Source organism: Anastrepha ludens, chromosome 3 (assembly GCF_028408465.1).
Source record: "Anastrepha ludens isolate Willacy chromosome 3, idAnaLude1.1, whole genome shotgun sequence".
Classification (NCBI taxonomy): domain Eukaryota; kingdom Metazoa; phylum Arthropoda; class Insecta; order Diptera; family Tephritidae; genus Anastrepha; species Anastrepha ludens.
The window spans coordinates 131,303,736-131,321,509 of NC_071499.1; the positions used below are offsets into that span (position 1 = coordinate 131,303,736).

Here is a 17,774-nt window from a genome sequence, read left to right on the forward strand (position 1 = left end):
ATAAATAAATAAATTCATAAGTGACAATGTTCAATCTTCAAAATAAAGAAAAAAGTTTGAAAAAATATTGATTAGTTTTTTTTTATAGCCGATTCAAAAAGCAAATTTTACGTGGCATAATTTATTATATATACAAATATAAACATTCACAAATCTCCAATTCAACAAATCATGACAAAAAAATCAAATACAATATTAATCTAAAATGTGTGCTATTTATAACTCCACATCTGTACATATGTACATAGTTAATATGTACATATAATATTTGAAAATATAAAAATGTTCCGGTCTCATACATAAATTTCTCAAAAAAAGGAAGCATTTAATACTAATTATACATATATGCCTTCTATTCCAATCCTCCACATGGCAGCAATATGGAGTTCATTGTGTACTATGTACGTGTGGGAATAACATTTTCTCTAAACGTTTGCACACTTTTACATATTTATTTATGTACATATGTACATCTAAGGTACCCCGTACACATTTCCATTCATAGCGACAGACTCGTCATGAAAAAACACGAAATTGTACATTGAAAAATGTAATAATGTCGAAACGAATAGAGTGCAAGCGCTATTGGCAAATAAATGGAAAAGCGAACATGTAAAATTATTATTAAATAATATATCTAATGGAGAATTTTAATATTAATACTTGCAAAGATATATTAATTTACATGTATTGTGTAAACGTACGACTGACTGGCTATGTCTTTGCAATCAGTAGCCAGCCATCACTCTTGACAATATACAAACCGATTTGAATATTTACTGATTTATTTGTATAAAAATGTTTGTTGAGTAGCTCATATGCTAACCTTGTAGCGGCTTAATTGTTTTTATTATAATTTTATATTGGCTTGTGAGCAACGAAACGCGCAAAAACACCGTACAAGTAGTATGTATGCACATATCTACACATGTTTGCAGATATGTATGTATGTGATGTATAAAACATGTATGTAATTATAATAGAATTTCTAGCACAACGTCAGCGAAATACGCCGAGATCAGCACAACTTTGCACATTAGGTGTACTCACACAAATTTCATTACTTTAGGGGTTTGTTGGTAGGCACTTTGACATTTTTGACTTATTTCTGACAGTTCTGTAACGCTCCTTCGCACCTGCTGATTTATAGCAATTCCATTATATACAAGTACATATAATTTATATATATAAAACAAAAACAAATTTGACTAAGAAAATAACTTATTTTTTTCCTTTCTTTTTTGATACTTTCAACCAAATTTTCGCGTCTCACCATCAAATCCTAGTTATCAAACAGCTGATTGTTACTTTGCCAACTACCGATGAAATAACCAAGTTTATCACTGCGGCTTCGTTGGTGGCGTTTAGGCGATTTCGTTGGATTTACAAAAACCAAATATACGCATAACGGCCAAGTATCGAAGCAACGAGCTCGATGGAAAGACCTTATTTTTTTGTTTGTTTTTTAGCGCGAATTTTTAAAGTTTTGTTTGAGTGACAATTTATTACACTTATATGATATACAGAGAGCCTTAAGCCAGAGCCCCACTTATACATCTGTCTATAAGTAACAATGTATGCACATACATATTTCACAGTGCACTTGGCGCATTCATTTTACAACTTTTTCAATAAATTGAAGCACACACTTTATACATAATGTGCATGGTCTGCGAACACCGAAATAGCAGAAAACACGAATGTAGATACAATTATTCAGCTTGTTAGCACATACGCGTTTAAGTGCAGACTTTCTTTCACCCCTTAAATTTTTTTCTTTATAGTATCTCCCGCCCCACTCTCTTTCACGAACAAACGGCTCCACTAACACGTTTACACAAATGTGTACATACTTTATGTGTCTCTACCGTACCACTTCTTTCTGAAGGCAGAGCGAATTTCAACGTAAATGATGACTACTTTTTCATAATTTTCACCTTTACTATACACAAAACACAGTACGTCAACACAAGTTTTATCGAATTTTCCTGAGCGTTTGACTATCTGAAAATTGCATGCGCTTCGCGTAAAGACAAACGTAACGCAATGCACGCGTTTCAAAACGTTGAACTTCGAAACTGAAAACGAGAACGAAAATATGCTGCCTACAAAGAAAAAAAATTGTATTGTACCTTTTTTGTGCGCTGTGAAATTTTCAGTGCTATGCCAACGAACCAGCGCGAGATAAAAAACGAATCGTACTAGCCAGCGCTCGAAAATATATGAAACAGAGGCAGTGATAAATTACAGGAAAGCGTAGTGGGAGAGAAGTGACTACCGACGATGGCGAAAAGCAACGAATATGCATGCGACAGCTATGCCATTGTGACGGTGGCGGCAGGCAGCGGTAGAGGTAAACGAAGTGCAAAGTTAGAGAAATAACCATACGAACAGGCAAAGGTGGCAGGGGATACAGTCGCCGACTACCGAACCGAACAGGGCGCACGATCAAAGAACGGACCGTACGAAGCATGTGCACAAGAGAAACATGAATAAAACACGATGCAGAGCAATAGCCACTCAAGAAACCCGAGTTCGCATTTGGCTAAGTGTGTGTGTGTGTAATGTATGAATAGGGTGGATGGATATAAAAGTAGCAGCAGCAACAGCAGTCTGTTAAATGGCAGCAAAAGATGTTCGAAGAAACTGACGAAACGTATACCAAAAGTTGCCGCTGCGACAAACAAAGAAGAAACCAACAGATACTTTTGTCTCTACATACGCATACGGACCTGGGTAAGTATGCACGTGCGTGTATACGGTGGTGTGTAGACCCCTGAATGTACAGAATCAAGTCGCTAGTTCAACAGCGTCGGAAAATTAATAAAACATATGTATGTATTTTGTAGGCAAGAGATAAACGCTAACAAATTTTATTTGCTATTTGCCAGTCGCAGATAAATATTTCGCCCCATACAGAATGGGGGGTGTGGATGTTTTAGCATTTGGCAAAAAAGAACAACGAAATACATTTTTGGCGTTGATATTCCAAACACGACGAAATTTGACGAATTAGCTTCCCTGAATACGATAAACACAGATATAAAAGTATTACGCACGAATACAACTACAATTGCATATACAAACAAATTTAATCACAAATACAAATAGCCATTAAAGCATTCAATAGCTTCGGCTATCATACTTTTATTTTTTAATATGTGCATATGTATGTAGTAACAGCATAACAGTTGACCGAACGTTCGACCAACCGACAGACAAATGACGATGAAACATTTTGATATGAAAATCGCAATATGTATGTATGAACGCGTGTAGCTACATGGAATTAAGTGAAAACAAATACACGAACCACAACATCCAACACAAAAAAAAGAGCGCCAGTACAAAGTGGCGACATTTTAGGTATAAAATGAGCGAATTAAATTAAAAATCTGGTGATTTAAGTAACGAGCACCCTCCAGATGGGCTACGGAGAGAGGGATGCCAACTTAACTTATAACATTTTCTTAGTGGGAAATATTAAAATGTAAATAGTCACATATTATATTATGTGATCGTTTAAAAAGTACGGTTACCAATTTTAAAAATCTTAAAAAAATAATCAAATATACGCCATTTTGGTTTTTCTTGGCATTTTTCGAGGAAATTCCGTTAGCGTAGAACTTCTGTGAATTCTTGAAGTATCATATTTGCTAATACAATTCGCGAGAACGAATTACGTTGGCTTTCAGAATACATCAGTAAATCAACAACAATTTCCTATATACATATATATTTTTTTAATAAACCTGACAATCTTGAACTCGAATCTCCTGCTGCTGAACTAAACACCCACGCGCACGACTTACACGACCAGCTACAAAGGACGTATGAGGGTTGCCCTAAGAAAGTTACCATTTCAATGCCTGTGCGGTGAGTGGTCTTTTTTTAAATTCTTGCAGCACTAGTCATATGACATTCATGGTGCACCAGATTATACAAATTACACCAAACATATGTCCACAAATAATTATAGGAATGATACACAAATAAGATGTAAAGCTCAGTGGCGAATTTGAGAGAGCAACAGTGTGAGATGATGGATGCAGAATGAGCCCAAATAATATCAATGCGATGGGATTTCGGTGGTTTTTCGGCAGAAAAAATATTGTAATATGTAATACACATGTACCTATAAATAAAGGGTCCGCCATATAACTTTACGGAATTAAAAATGCTATAAAAAATAAACTACTCAATATTTTTCCAAACTGTTTTTTTTATTTTGAAGTACAATCCGTCCGGTTAATGATGGAACACAACTTCATTCATATGGCTGCCTCGGCTACCCATGCACCATCCCATACGATCGGTTCAATTTTTCAACACATTTTCGATTGTATGCGGCTGTATTTCAGCTATGACATCGCGTATGTTGGTCTTCAGTGCATCAATTGTTGCTGGTTTGTTAGCATAATAGCCCCTGATGACGCTCAAGCATGCATGTCCAGCAGGCTTATATGTGTGCGTGTCGGGTGACACTCGTACTTGCTTCGTGTCACACATACTTGTTGTCGGCTTTTGCATGATGAAAATCAAAAATTTTAGATATTAGCGTCAATCACCCGACACGCACACATATAAGCTGCAGAACATGCATGCTTGAGCGTAATCAGGAGCAATAACACTGGTCTTTGACGGCACCCCAAAGATAATAATCCAACGGCGTCAAATCGCAGCTCCGAGGCGGCCAAACGATATCAGAATTTCGGCTGATAATGCGATCTTCGAAGACAGTGCGCAAAAGATTGATCGTAGCATTCGCTGTGTGACAAGTAGCGCCAACTTGTTGGAATCAAATGCCACCAATATCCTCCTCTTCAATTTCTCGAAACAAAAATTCATTTAACATGGCCCGGTAAGGCTCTCCATTGACGGTTACGGCCACTCCTCGCTCATTTTCGAAGAAAAATGGACCAATGATGCCTCTCGACCAAAATCCGCACCAAGCAGTGACTCGTTGTGAATGCATCGGCTTTTCTTCGAGTGTGTGCGGGTTTTCTGAGCCCCAAATGCGGCAATATTGCCTGTTAACATACCCGCCGAGATGGAAATGAGTAAAAGTCTTCATCTTCTTCAAGTCGATCCCAAGCCCATGAAGCGAAGCGAAAACGCATTGGGTGGTCAGTCCTTTGAGCGTATACACAACCATTTTCGTCCAGCGGAAGAATAAAACTAATTTTCTGTTAAACCAGATGACAGCTAAGTGTTACCATTCTTCAAATAATACCTAGTTCAAATCCGTAACGATAGATGGCGGGCCTGTATATATATGAATATGTGTATTGGATAATCAGTGAATAAATAGATAAACAGCAAACCCCATTTTCATTATAAATTTGAAAGATGACCAAAGTTGTCGGGAGGAATGGCAAGTGAGCCAAATCTGAAAATATGCATATATGCTCAACTATTGCAAAATTCTTGATGGTTCATTTATTGCAGAGTGCAAAATAGATTACGAATAAAGAAAACATTTATTATCACACGTACATTTGAACATTGCTAGCGCAACCAAATTTGAATGAAAACAAAATTGTGAAACTCTTTCTGTGAGTGAAACAGAAATACAAGCAGGCAAAGATTCCGAAGATGAATGCAAAATAAAAAATTTCGTAGGATGAAAAACTAAAAATACATATGTAAGTGCAATATTTAGACTCGATACAAAAAAAACAGAGCGGGAGAGGCATAAATATGGTTAAGGGGAAAAAAAGACAGAGATAAGATGCCGAGCGCCAAGATGGGAACTGGTGAGGGCTTGGGTAAACTGCTACAACAACTGGTGAGGCATGAAAAAGTAATTGATGTACTAAATATATTTGATTTGGAGAATACAGAAGGTGTAGTTTCTGAAAATAGCTGCTTTTGGCGAATTTAACAATGGAGTGACGTCAGTACGGATAGTAAACATAGCTGTATGCAAATGTATGCACGTGCAGAATATGCGAGCACGATTTATTCTATTCTATATTCTTGGCTTTCTATTCACTTATTTACTTACTCTTCTTTTTCTTTTTGTGTACTGACGGGAAGGCGCAAACTTTATTAAAAGAATATCAATCTTCTGAAACATACATTCAATTTTAATGTCGTACCAATTATGGTGTAATGCCGACAATCTCCATATTTTTAACTTTTATTTTGAAAACTAATTTTTTTACTTTTTTCGCATTTCTCTCATTGTTTGAAAAATTCCTTTCACAAAATTACGCAAAAAGAAGCTGAAAAACGCAAAATGAGAAATATGAAAAATTATATTACAAATATTTGCAGTAGATCTGACGAAGTTGTACTCACAACATTTTGTTTTAATAACTTTAGTTTATTGCATTTACAAATCTCCTGATAGTGGAAACCCTGTGCGGTGTACTAAAACAGTCGCGTGCCTGCTAAGGACGAGTTAAAAAATATTACATTTTACAGTTTATTGGTTCAAGTTATTGTAGTATTAAATCATATGTTTAAAAAAAAAACCATTCCACAATCATCAGCGAGAAGTTCAAAATCGTTAAAAATAAATTCAAACAGAGAAAATTACTCATCGAACAGATTAAACAATAGATTTGGCAGAGATCACGACTAGGGATTATTTAACCGTTCACAAAGCTCGTTCTCTGACTGGGGACAATATAGTGTTGCAAAGACCACACTACCAGAGCGTTCCGAAATTATATCTGGTCAATGACAAAAGTGCATGCAAAAATTATTAAGACAAAAAAACTTCCAGCTGGATGGGGAGGCTCAGTAGTCCCAACTGTTTTGCTTCTTAACTTTATTAATTCAGTCAATCTTTAAAACACCGTTATTAAAAATAAAGTCAATAGAGGATGGTGGAGTTGAAGGAGAGGTAATAAAGATTTCCTGCATTATACATAAAATACATATGTACATATGTGGAGTTTTATTTCAACGAATGCCAATGCACTTTTCACCCCAAAAATCAATAAAGTATCGATAGGCTCGAGGAGTGAACGCATTCCGCTCACTGTAGCGTACGTATGTAAATACAAATAGGTATATGACCGGTTTTCCCCTTCTTTAACTGCTTACACCATTTCGGATACAGCTAGTTTTTGTATACAGATGTTAAAGTTACAGCTTTACCGTTGGGTGGATAACTCTAATTTACTTATTAAGTGAAATACATATGCATGTAGTAGAAGAATGCATCACAGTCAAATCTATCTTTAGTTTTTTTTTGTCTTTCCCTCGCATACAAATTCAAACACATACATACAATGCAAATAGTCACTACACATGTATAAATGTATCGCATTGACGCTGGTTTGTTGCCGTTACTGCTGTAAATGTTAGCGCCATTGACTTGGTGCACGCTTGGCTACTGCTGGGTTGACATTACTTTACAAAACACGCGCGCGTCCGTTAAGTGACTCGACGAAGGGGAAATACAACAGTCGCACAACGAAGCTGGAAAAATAACAAACAAACGAATGCAATGTGGAGAAATTTATGAAAGTGAAGAAATGTCGAAAATATTTAAAGAACACTGACTGGAGTAGCATTGTCGAGTAAAGAAAAGTGGTGAATTTTTTTCAATCAACAGGGTGTCCCGGCAGAAGTATTGTGCCAGACTAGAAAAAATCGCTTGAATGAAGTGGGAAATATAAAAATCGAATAATCCGTCGAAACGGTTATGTCGATTGGCCGTCGCGATTTGACTCCATTAAATTTTTTTTGTGGGGCATATTTAGGAATAAATGTTACGCCAACAATACGTCTCTGTTTTAAGAGTTGAAAGTCAGAGTTGCCATTGGAGAGAGAAATGAGGATGTATTGAAACAGAATGAACCATGGAAATTATTGGGATCATATTGCAGCTTTCCGATTGAGTAGCTACTCGGAAGAAAAACGAGTATTCATTATTTGGCTGTGCTTTCCTTTTCTACCACGATATATTTGCTTATAATGTCAAAGTGCGTGGACCGAATTTAAAAATTATAACACGCAAATGTAGTCACTATATCAGCCTTTTGATTTATATTACTTTTTATAAATTAGAATTAAGAATTAATAGCAATATTTAACGTTAAAAATGCATCTTTTTTGCATAAGCTTGAAAAAATGCCCTATTACAGACGCTTATTTCACTTAAATACAAACACAGAAAAGTAACAAAATCACTTATAAACATTCTTTATTACATTAAGATTCGATTTAAAGCTATTTTTACTAAATAATAGTCCAAATTCTATAATATTAAAATTCTATTATTACAAATGTTCTTCTAACCGTTTGTAATACCGTGCAGAATAAATTTGAGGAGCGAACTGTCAAACGAACGATGAGGGAGAGAAGAACAAAGCGAAATAAGAAAAACCCAGTCAACCAAAAGGGAACAATTCTTCTATTATTATTTATAGGGGCGCTTTTTTGATTTCAAATATACATATATATAACAAAAACAAATATTTTTACAAATACTGAAAATTTGGAATAAAAATCGCGCGATTTTTAGTCCAAATTTTCGCCTGCGGCGCTTTTTTCATTTCAAATATACATATATATTACAAAAACAAATATATTTACAAATACTGAAAATTTGGAATAAAAGTCGGGTGATTTTTAGTCCAAATTTTTGCCTGCGGCGCTTTTTTCATTTCAAATATACATATATATTACAAAAACAAATGTTTTTACAAATACTGAAAATTTGGAATAAAAATCGCGCGATTTTTAGTCCAAATTTTCCCCTGCGGCGCTTTTTTGATTTCAAATATACATATATGTTACAAAACCAAATATTTTTACAAATACTGAAAATTTGGAAAAAAAATCGCGCGATTTTTAGTCCAAATTTTCGCCTGCGGCGCTTTTTTCATTTCAAATATACATATATATTACAAAAACAAATATATTTACAAATACTGAAAATTTGGAATAAAAGTCGCGCGATTTTTAGTCCAAATTTTCGCCTGCGGCGCTTTTTTCATTTCAAATATACATATATATTACAAAAACAAATATTTTTACAAATACTGAAAATTTGGAATAAAAATCGCGCGATTTTTAGTCCAAATTTTCCCCTGCGGCGCTTTTTTGATTTCAAATATACATATATGTTACAAAACCAAATATTTTTACAAATACTGAAAATTTGGAAAAAAATCGCGCGATTTTTAGTCCAAATTTTCGCCTGCGGCGCTTTTTTGATTTCAAATATACATGTATATTACAAAAGCAAATATTAGAAAAAAAAAATTTATAAATAGTGAAATAATGCAAAATCGGACAATTGTTGACCTAAATTTTCGCCATCGGCACTCATAACTTTTACGATAAAACAACGTTTTCATAAGTGCTAAGAAATATAAAACCTAAGTTAAATGCTTGCTGGGTTGACGACTGCTGCATACTCTTCTCTTCAACTGTATTTCAGTACAAACTGCAAATGCGGTTGGAAAAAACCTAATTTTTAAACTTCTCCTGGGGGTTCTATAGGGACACTAGGAGGTTGGGACTTTCAGTTATATTGGTGTGACCTTGCTCTTTCTAATGGGCGTGGTGGGTGGTGCCACGCCCCCTTCCTCTCCGCCCCCATTCAAATATGTCGTGGTAGTAAAGGAAAGTTTTGCCTATTATTTAACTTAAGACAAGTCCTATAACCTGGAATATCAGCGAAAAGTTTCCGGATTTAATGCCTAGTTTTTATTCTGTAAACGGTCATCAATGCTTACTACTGAAATTAGTAAAATATGCAAACAATATCCCACTTTATTCAACATTTTAGACAGCAAGAAACCAAATTTATGAATTTGAATTTCCTTTTTGATTTAGATTTTGTACTCGAACCTCATGGTCGTTTGTGCTCTCTACTCATCACAGTACCTCATCCAGACCCAGTTCCCTTATTAAATCTAAGATAGAGCTGTGTTGGGCTATGAATATGTGCCTTTCTTCTGGCTGCAAATGGCCGAGATTCCTCAGTCTTCTCCGCGCTATTGCGCAGCCTTCAAGAAGGTACATTGGAGCAGAAACAACAAGAGTCAGTGGGCCATACCTCGATCATGTGCAGATGATTGAGCAGTCTTCAATGGCCTGTGAGAATGCCCGTGACAGTCTTAGTTTATCTTTGGAGAGTTTTATGAGTTTTTAAACCTATTTTGGTTATGCCTCCACTAAGGACTTTACCTGCCGTAGTCCAACAGTTTAGTGTCACTTAACATCCCTTAGCCTTTATGGATTTCTTTCAAACAAGGTTTTATCAACTATATTTATAATTAATAGTTTTTGACAAAAATGTTTAATGACTGAGTGTTCTAGGCTTCTTCTCTAATAGTATTGCTTTTATCCTTGAGTTCAAAATAAGGATTTTTTTATTTTTCAGTTAATTTGCAATACATTTTGATTTGTTTTCTGCTTCCTCTTACTTTTCCGGTTTTATGACTTAAATTTGATTTTTTGGTGTTGTGTTAAATTGACACTTCGCGACTTTATAAAAGTGCATTATTCCTTTATAATAGTTTATTCTACATATAAACAATTGCAATGTGTTTTCCCCTTCTTATCACTCTCTACTCGCAACCATTTCATCAAAAGTTACCACATCACAATCAACCAACACGCCTCCTCACACACAACGAGTGAACTTGGTAGCAACAATAATAACACCAAATAAATACTCACCATTTTAGCCCCGCATACGAAGAACACAATGCAAACATATGAAATGGCGAGAGGTATACTTGTGTATGTTTCCTGCGTTGTATTTGTTAGAATTAATTCACTTTTCCGAATGAATACATATATTAATCTTCTACTTTCTACCTAATTACTATAAGCACAATTTAGAATTGAACCACTTGTATATTTTTTAAATTTAAGAAAAGCGTTTTTGGCCGTCAGTCGTCATTTGCCAGCGAGCACCGAACGCGCATGTAAGTTCAACGAATAACTCCGACAATTTGTATGAAAACAGTGCGTGGCTCACGAGTCGAGTACCCACAGCGAGTGTTTGTGAGTGTATGTATGCCAGCGCAGGATGTTAGTTGTGTTGGTACGCTGCGAGTCTGGCACAATTTTTTTTTACCTCAACGTTAAATTTTTACCTAATTTTTCCAAAATTGTAAAAATAGCATACATTCTGTTAATTTTCATACTTTGCGAAAGAAAATCACAAACAGATCAAATTTTGCTAGTATCTCGTAACGACCCGCGCACAATTGGTCTGAAATTTCCCGCAATGAATTTTTTCATCTTCACCGTTTCTGCTTTTTACAGCCTTTACCAACTGTTATGCTTTCGTACAAATTCGCTGGCACTGGTGCTGGTCCACCGCAGAGCCGTTCTACCGTTTTCGCACCCCTACCCGAATTGAACGTATGTACTGGTCCAGTCTCTGTATATTGTCCCACTTACGTTTCTTTTAACTTTTACTACTTTTACAATTCACACACCCACTTTATAATTATACTATGTGTTTTTTCTCACTTTTAACTTAAAATTAGTTTACATATTTTTCTTTTCACCGCACAAAACTCATTTGAAAAGCACATTCAACTCGGTACGATGCTTTCCGCAGCGAACGAACAGTGACACCGAAAAGCGAACAACGAACGAACGATGACTAGCGACATTGCCAAATGAAACATTACTATTTAGTTGAGCCTTGGTTTGAGCTACAAAAATTGTGACATAAAAATCAAATTTGCAGATAAATAATATATGATAAGATTACTCAAACTTACTTACTTACTATCCAAACTGGAATCCATTTTTGGATCTATAGCCAAAGTACTGGAAATGGGTTAAACTTGTTTTAGACTGTTTTTATTTAAAAAAAATTAAGCAAACAAAAATTCAGAAGGTGTGACCAATATCTTTTTAAGGCGAGTTTGGCAAGTGAGTGACGTCAGTACAGAAGGTAAATAAACCTTCGCATGCAGATATATAGTCTTGGCCAAAAGTATTATTACTAAAAATACAAGTAATTTCAATTGTGGCTACCGAGGTGACCGTTGTTTTTTGCAGATGTGTCACTATTAAAACAATACATTTTATTATGGGAATAGCCATGACACCTTGGTGTGTTAAGTCTAAAACGATGCATTTAAAGGTACACCTAAAATATTTCGGAATTTTAAATTTGGTAGTAAATGTGTGAAAAATCCTTAGTGCAAAATTATTAAGTCGGTGTAAATAATTTCTTTTTATCGAAATTCCTAAACAAAGTGAACTTTGTTACAACAAAAGAGTGAGAATCTAAGTTTTAAGTGAGGAAGGGAGGACAAATTTTAAAAGTCCGTTAGTGCCCGAACAGCTAGAAGAAGGCTTCTGGAAGCAGGTTCAAAAGAATGCAAAGCCCGAAAGAAGCATTGCCTTTCAGAAAAAAATCGGAAAAGGTGTTTAGAAAGGGTTCTCCGATACAAACATTTTACGGAAGAAGATTGGTCGAATGTTCTGTGGTCTGATGAATGGAACTTTGATGGATGATGATTTAATATAATTTTAAAATATCAACAACCCTAGCTTCTTACCCTATTCCAATTACGAGCAAATAATACAAGTCTCATAAAACGATTTTTTCCTTTCTGACAGGTATTTGGAACACCTGGTGTGACGTTCGTGGGGCGACAGGTTGTCGAGGAATACCATCCGGGATTACGAGGTACACATTGTTAATCGTGGGGAGGCAGCATTATGATCTGGGGCAGTATGACTGCTAATAGTGTCGGTGAAATGTTCATTTGCGAAGGCGCATGGACAGTTCCAAGTACATAAATGTATTCAAACGAGACGATACTCCTTAGCGGCCTCGATGCGTGGTTTAAGAGACAATAACATTGTTTTTTGGTCAGCATAGTCTCCAGATCTTAGTCCCTTAGATCGCAAATGGGCTATTTTAATACCTAAGATAAAGGTACACAGCATAATATCGCAAATAGCCCTGAAAATGCTTTAATTCACGAGTGGACCTCCATAAGTACAGCTGAATGTATAAAGCTTGTACGCAGCATGCCCCAGAGGATTGGTGCTGTTATCAAAGCAAAGGGTGGACCTACTTACTAAATATTCATGTTTTTATCACTTTTATTTGTACTGATTTATTAATAAAAGAACATTTGCTAACTTTTTAAAATGACTCCAATAACTTTCGCTTATTCTCTCTCTTCTTTCTGTTCGTTTATTTTCTGTACTGACGTCAAGCTTTTGGGCAGGTGCAATCTTGTATTCAGCATTCAAATAAATTAAATTATACATTTAGTATAAAAATACAACATTGTGTTTAGACAGCTCTCTGATATAACTGACAGCGCTCTCTTTGTGTTACTGCAAATCAGCTGTGTGCGACGTACAATTAATTTGCCAAAATAGCTTTTCGTAGTTAATTTTCCATTTTATATTCATATATTTAAAAGATGACTACGCTGCGACCATTCACTTGTGATGACCTATTCAAATTCAATAACGTGTGAGTGACCCATCAAGGATAGTTTTTCCTGAATTCCATTATGGTTATTGCTCACGCATTTGGTTGCCTTTTCTCCTGCGAAAAAACTCTAAAAAAAATGTTACATTTACCAATTTGCAGCAATTTTGACCCATTGACTGAGACGTATGGGCTTTCGTTTTACACACAGTATTTGGCAAGATGGCCAGAGTACTTTCAAGTGGCCGAATCACCGAGTGGTCAAATAATGGGCTACAGTGAGTATAATTAATGATGTAAAATCCACTGAAAACGTATGTTCTTATTCTTATATACAGTTATGGGTAAGGCAGAAGGCCACATGGAAAATTGGCATGGTCATGTTACCGCGTTGACCGTTTCTCCTGATTATAGACGTTTAGGTTTGGCAGCATTGCTTATGAATTTCCTAGAGGATATTTCGGAGAAGTAATTGAAGTTTAGAATACTAACGTTTTTATGATATAAATTTGATGATTGTGTATAAATTTCAGAAAACGTGCCTATTTCGTTGATCTATTCGTACGCAAAAGCAATAAGGTAGCCATCAATATGTATCAAAATCTAGGCTATATAATTTATCGCACTATACTTGATTACTACGCTGGCGAACACGACGAAGATGCCTATGGTATGGTATATCATGAAAACTGTATATCTTATATTATATGAAATGCAAATGTTTTTTTTTTTCGTTCAGACATGCGAAAGGCCTTATCTAGAGACATGGAAAAGAAATCTATTATACCCTATACACATCCGGTACGGCTGGAAGATTTAGATACCAATTGAGATAAATTGCGCATTTTCGTGCTGCTTGCGGCCATCACAAAAACACATTAATATTTCATAAATAAGCATTACCGAAAAAAGTCAAACAAACTATAGATACATACATACAATAAAATTAGAAAAACGTATTCCTTCCGATATGTGACTAATTTCATCGTGTTAACTGCTTTTGCATTTCAATGAAGCTGCTAATATATTAATTTAAAATATGTTAATCATTAAACTATTTGCTAAACATCATTACTTCTCCTCTTAGGAATGTAACTAATTCTTAAGAAAAAACTATTTCTACATGTAAAGTTAGTACACCGATAAAACCAAAAACATGAGCTCCGCTGTTTTGTTTACTACTTCCCAGAGTAAATAATACACCACACCACAACATATTAATCAAATGATGAGGTAATTCAATATAAGTAACGTGACTGACATTCAAGCAATTTCATTCCACATTTTAAGAAAATATCTATGAAATTTTACTGAATCTAATTTTTTTGCAGATAACAACACATCAACTACATCTAGCGAATGCAAATCAAACACCCACGATTATGGACTAGCTTTACTTGTGGACTTGATATATTCCAAAGAAGAAATTTTAATATATTCTTGCTATAAAAATGTTGGTCTACGGTATAATGTTTTGCAGGTCTCTAAGTTTAAAAACGGCACATATTCATAGTCCAACTCCATATAAATAATAAATTATTTTGTACATTTTACGCAAGTTGGCTAAAAAGTTCAACACACTTTATGTTAGCGAAAAAAGCTATACAGAGCATGTGCTGCCAAAAATTACCCAGTGGTAACATTCTTAGGTGAGTTTCTTAACACTACCACCTACGCGCACATTCCTTTTTTATTTAAAAATCATTTTTGTATCCTCGGGGGGGAAAAACCAACTTATATCAATAATTGGCAATAAAAAATAAATTAAAAGAAGTTGAGCAAAACGAGTGCCTACGGAATAGTAAAAGATAAAGTATAGTCTGATGGAGCTGCGTGTCCAATAGTGTTGGCGAATTTGGTGCACATTTTGTTAATATATTTTGTCAACTATTATAAAATTTAACGTTAAAAACAGTGGAGAGCTGTCGCAAGTGTTGGAAGTCGTAAAGGGATCGTTTTGTAATTGTATTGAGCATAAAAAATAGATCGATTGGAAATACAAAGGAGTGGTTATTTTCCCTCACCACCAGTATAAGTCCAAAAGGGTGAGATAACTTGTCCTGTGCATACTTTTTAAAGTTTTTCTGAATGGTTGTTGAATTTTCAACTCCAAACTTGCTCTCGCACCCGCACGCAACAAGTTCAGTAAAAACTGAATTATCCAGTTGAAAGCAAGAGCAAACATATGGCAGCTATGAATTTTTCTGCAACCATGGATCCCATCGTCATTTCAAGCTGGACACAATAGAAAACACAATTTGCACACTAATAGAGAACTATTAGAAACTTATAAACTCCCATAGGCAGTCCGCTGATCCATTTCTAGATGTAATACAAGAATTCTTTGAGAAAGTACCACCACTCAAGCAGTTGGTATACAAAAGGGATTAGTGAACTAAGTATACTTACAAAATGTGTGTGGAAATTGATGTCTAAACAATAAAAATATGTTAAATTATTTGGGCTCTCTCGAATTTAAGAGAGAACGAATCAAATTTGGTCCATTATTATTTACATTTATTAAATAATAGAAATTTTAATAGCTTAAAGGATTATTGGGAGCTAAAGTGTTGTTTTCTTAATATAGTCTATTATCAGTTTGTTGTTTTAAATTTGACTTCATCAACTTTATTATTTTACCATTTACTTCACACAATCTTATGATTCGCCATTGCTTTTGTTTTATTAACGTGAGTTTTAGCTTGTAGTTGGCAATTTTTTTTTTTTTTGCATATAAAAAAATTCGCTCAATCTCGTATGGAAAAAAGACTGAGAGGGCAAAAAATATCATATATATAATTGCCATTAACACCCTTTTTGGGTGTTTGGCCGAGCTCCTCCTCTTATTTGTGGCGTGCGTCTTGCTGTTGTTCCACAAATGAAGGGACCTACAGTTTCGAACGGCAGATATTTTTACGAGAAGTTTTTTCATGGCAGAAATGCACTCGGAGGTGTGTTATTGCCTGCCGAGAGGCGAGCGCTATTACAATAAACTTTTTCTTCATTTTCGTGTTTCATCGTGATTCGAACCTACGTTCTCTCTGAATTTCGAATGGTAGTCACTCACCAATCATTCGGCTACGGCGGCCGTGCGTTTATAGTTTATTGAAATTTAGCAATGGTGGATATGACAAGAATCGTAGAGGTACGAATTAATAAAGATTAGAGCAAGATCACTATGTCAAAAAAGTTCCGGGAATTGAATGCCACACCGAGACACTCGTTTTCAGCCGATAGAATACATACAGGGACTGGTATAAAGAATACTAATTTTGTTTCAGTATTTACAATGTTTTTCGACCGCCGTAGCCGAATGGGTTGGTGCGTGACTACCATTCGGAATTCACGGGGAGAACGTTGGTTCGAATCTTGGTGAAAACACCAAAATTAAGAAAAACATTTTTCTAATAGCGGTCGCCCCTCGGCAGGCAATGGCAAACCTCCGAGTGTATTTCTGCCATGAAAAAGCTCCTCATAAATATATCTGCCGTTCGGAGTCGGCTTGAAACTGTAGGTCCCTCCATTTGTGGAACAACATCAAGACGCACACCACAAATAGGAGGAGGAGCTCGGCCAAACACCTAACAGAAGTGTACGCACCAATTATTTATTTTTTTTATTTTTAATGTTTTTCAAATATTGTTGCAAGTAAAACACCACCACGCCTTAAGTGATGAACCATTATGTTTAACTGTTTTTTTCGCATACTTGGGATTCAATTCCTGAAGTGGTGGACGTCTCACGCAAAGCCTTCCATCATCCCCAATTCCATTAAATTTGGATCCATTGTTCAGTAATAAATTTAAAAATTCTGCTGTAAGTATTCTAAACGCGCTGCAATTAATATTCAAATTAAAAATATAAGTTTAAATTGCCAATTCACACTTTTCAAATTGGATCACTTAATTATTTGACCTCAGGCGTACTGACCTTTTGTGAAACAAACTCACTTTACCACAAAACATAGAAAGTAGTCAAACCTATTTCGTGCAGTATTGCTTTGAACAAAACCAAATTTTACCGTTAAGTCATTGTTATTTTTGATTTTTTTTAATTGTACTTCCGATTACTTAATTGTATGAGCACAAGCGTATATACATATATACTTATTTATCATTCGTTTGTATCGCATTTTCCTCCATTTTGTGGCTTCATTCTATTCACTTATTCACAGAGAACGTATATTTAACGTTCTCTGGCTTCTGCTTTTGCCATAATACGACTCAGAGAACGTTAATGTTCTCTGTACGACTCCCTTGGTTTCTGCTTCGCAAGCAATAACAAACCGATTTGCTATATGCACGCTACACACTCCTATACATACATGCTGTAATGCGCAGAACAACGCCAACGCCAGCGATGTGAAATTCAAAAGTGAGTA

At 35.4% G+C, this 17,774-nt stretch overlaps 2 protein-coding genes and 1 long non-coding RNA gene across 7 annotated transcripts in view; 2 read left to right on the forward strand and 1 right to left on the reverse strand.

The window, feature by feature from the left end:
* LOC128859298 (supporter of activation of yellow protein) overlaps positions 1 to 11,595 on the reverse strand; it is a 34,798-nt gene extending 23,203 nt beyond the window's left edge. The window contains exons 1-2 of one of the 3 annotated variants that reach the window (XM_054096175.1): positions 11,383 to 11,595; positions 10,651 to 10,722 (exon numbers count right to left, since the gene is read on the reverse strand). The gene's annotated coding sequence lies outside the window, so the exon portion shown is untranslated. Of the gene's footprint in view, positions 1 to 10,650; positions 11,073 to 11,382 lie in introns of all 3 variants that reach the window. The other 2 variants (XM_054096174.1, XM_054096173.1) reach the window with 2 other exon arrangements.
* Positions 2,635 to 4,270, forward strand: LOC128859300 (uncharacterized). Its single transcript, XR_008454125.1, has 3 exons — positions 2,635 to 2,736; positions 2,850 to 3,876; positions 3,980 to 4,270. It is a non-coding gene; the product is annotated as an uncharacterized LOC128859300 (long non-coding RNA).
* A 1,680-nt stretch (positions 11,596 to 13,275) lies between the features above and the next one.
* Positions 13,276 to 15,888, forward strand: LOC128859303 (N-alpha-acetyltransferase 20). Of its 3 annotated transcripts, XR_008454126.1 has the most exons (7): positions 13,277 to 13,435; positions 13,556 to 13,671; positions 13,732 to 13,861; positions 13,927 to 14,063; positions 14,133 to 14,194; positions 14,481 to 14,626; positions 14,725 to 15,888. XR_008454126.1 is itself a non-coding variant. In XM_054096184.1 (6 exons), exons 1-6 carry the CDS (start codon positions 13,383 to 13,385, stop codon positions 14,782 to 14,784), a joined length of 558 nt encoding a protein of 185 aa, XP_053952159.1. In that variant the 5' UTR covers positions 13,276 to 13,382; the 3' UTR covers positions 14,785 to 15,888. The 3 variants fall into 3 exon arrangements, 2 of the variants coding, with proteins under 2 accessions (XP_053952159.1, XP_053952160.1); XM_054096184.1 differs by lacking the exon at positions 14,481 to 14,626 and having other exon boundaries at positions 13,276 to 13,435; XM_054096185.1 differs by lacking the exons at positions 14,481 to 14,626; positions 14,725 to 15,888 and having other exon boundaries at positions 14,133 to 14,447.
* Positions 15,889 to 17,774: the final 1,886 nt, after the last annotated feature.

What these genes read in the sequence shown, in the direction of transcription:
- LOC128859303 (XM_054096184.1), top strand. Translation starts at nt 13,383, where the DNA reads ATGACTACGCTGCGACCATTCACTTGTGATGACCTATTCAAATTCAAT. An exon ending in CTATTCAAATTCAATAACGT is followed by an intron (nt 13,436 to 13,555) that starts GTGAGTGACCCA and finishes ACCAATTTGCAG; the next exon opens with CAATTTTGACCCATTGACTG. An exon ending in CTAGAGGATATTTCGGAGAA is followed by an intron (nt 13,862 to 13,926) that starts GTAATTGAAGTT and finishes TATAAATTTCAG; the next exon opens with AAAACGTGCCTATTTCGTTG.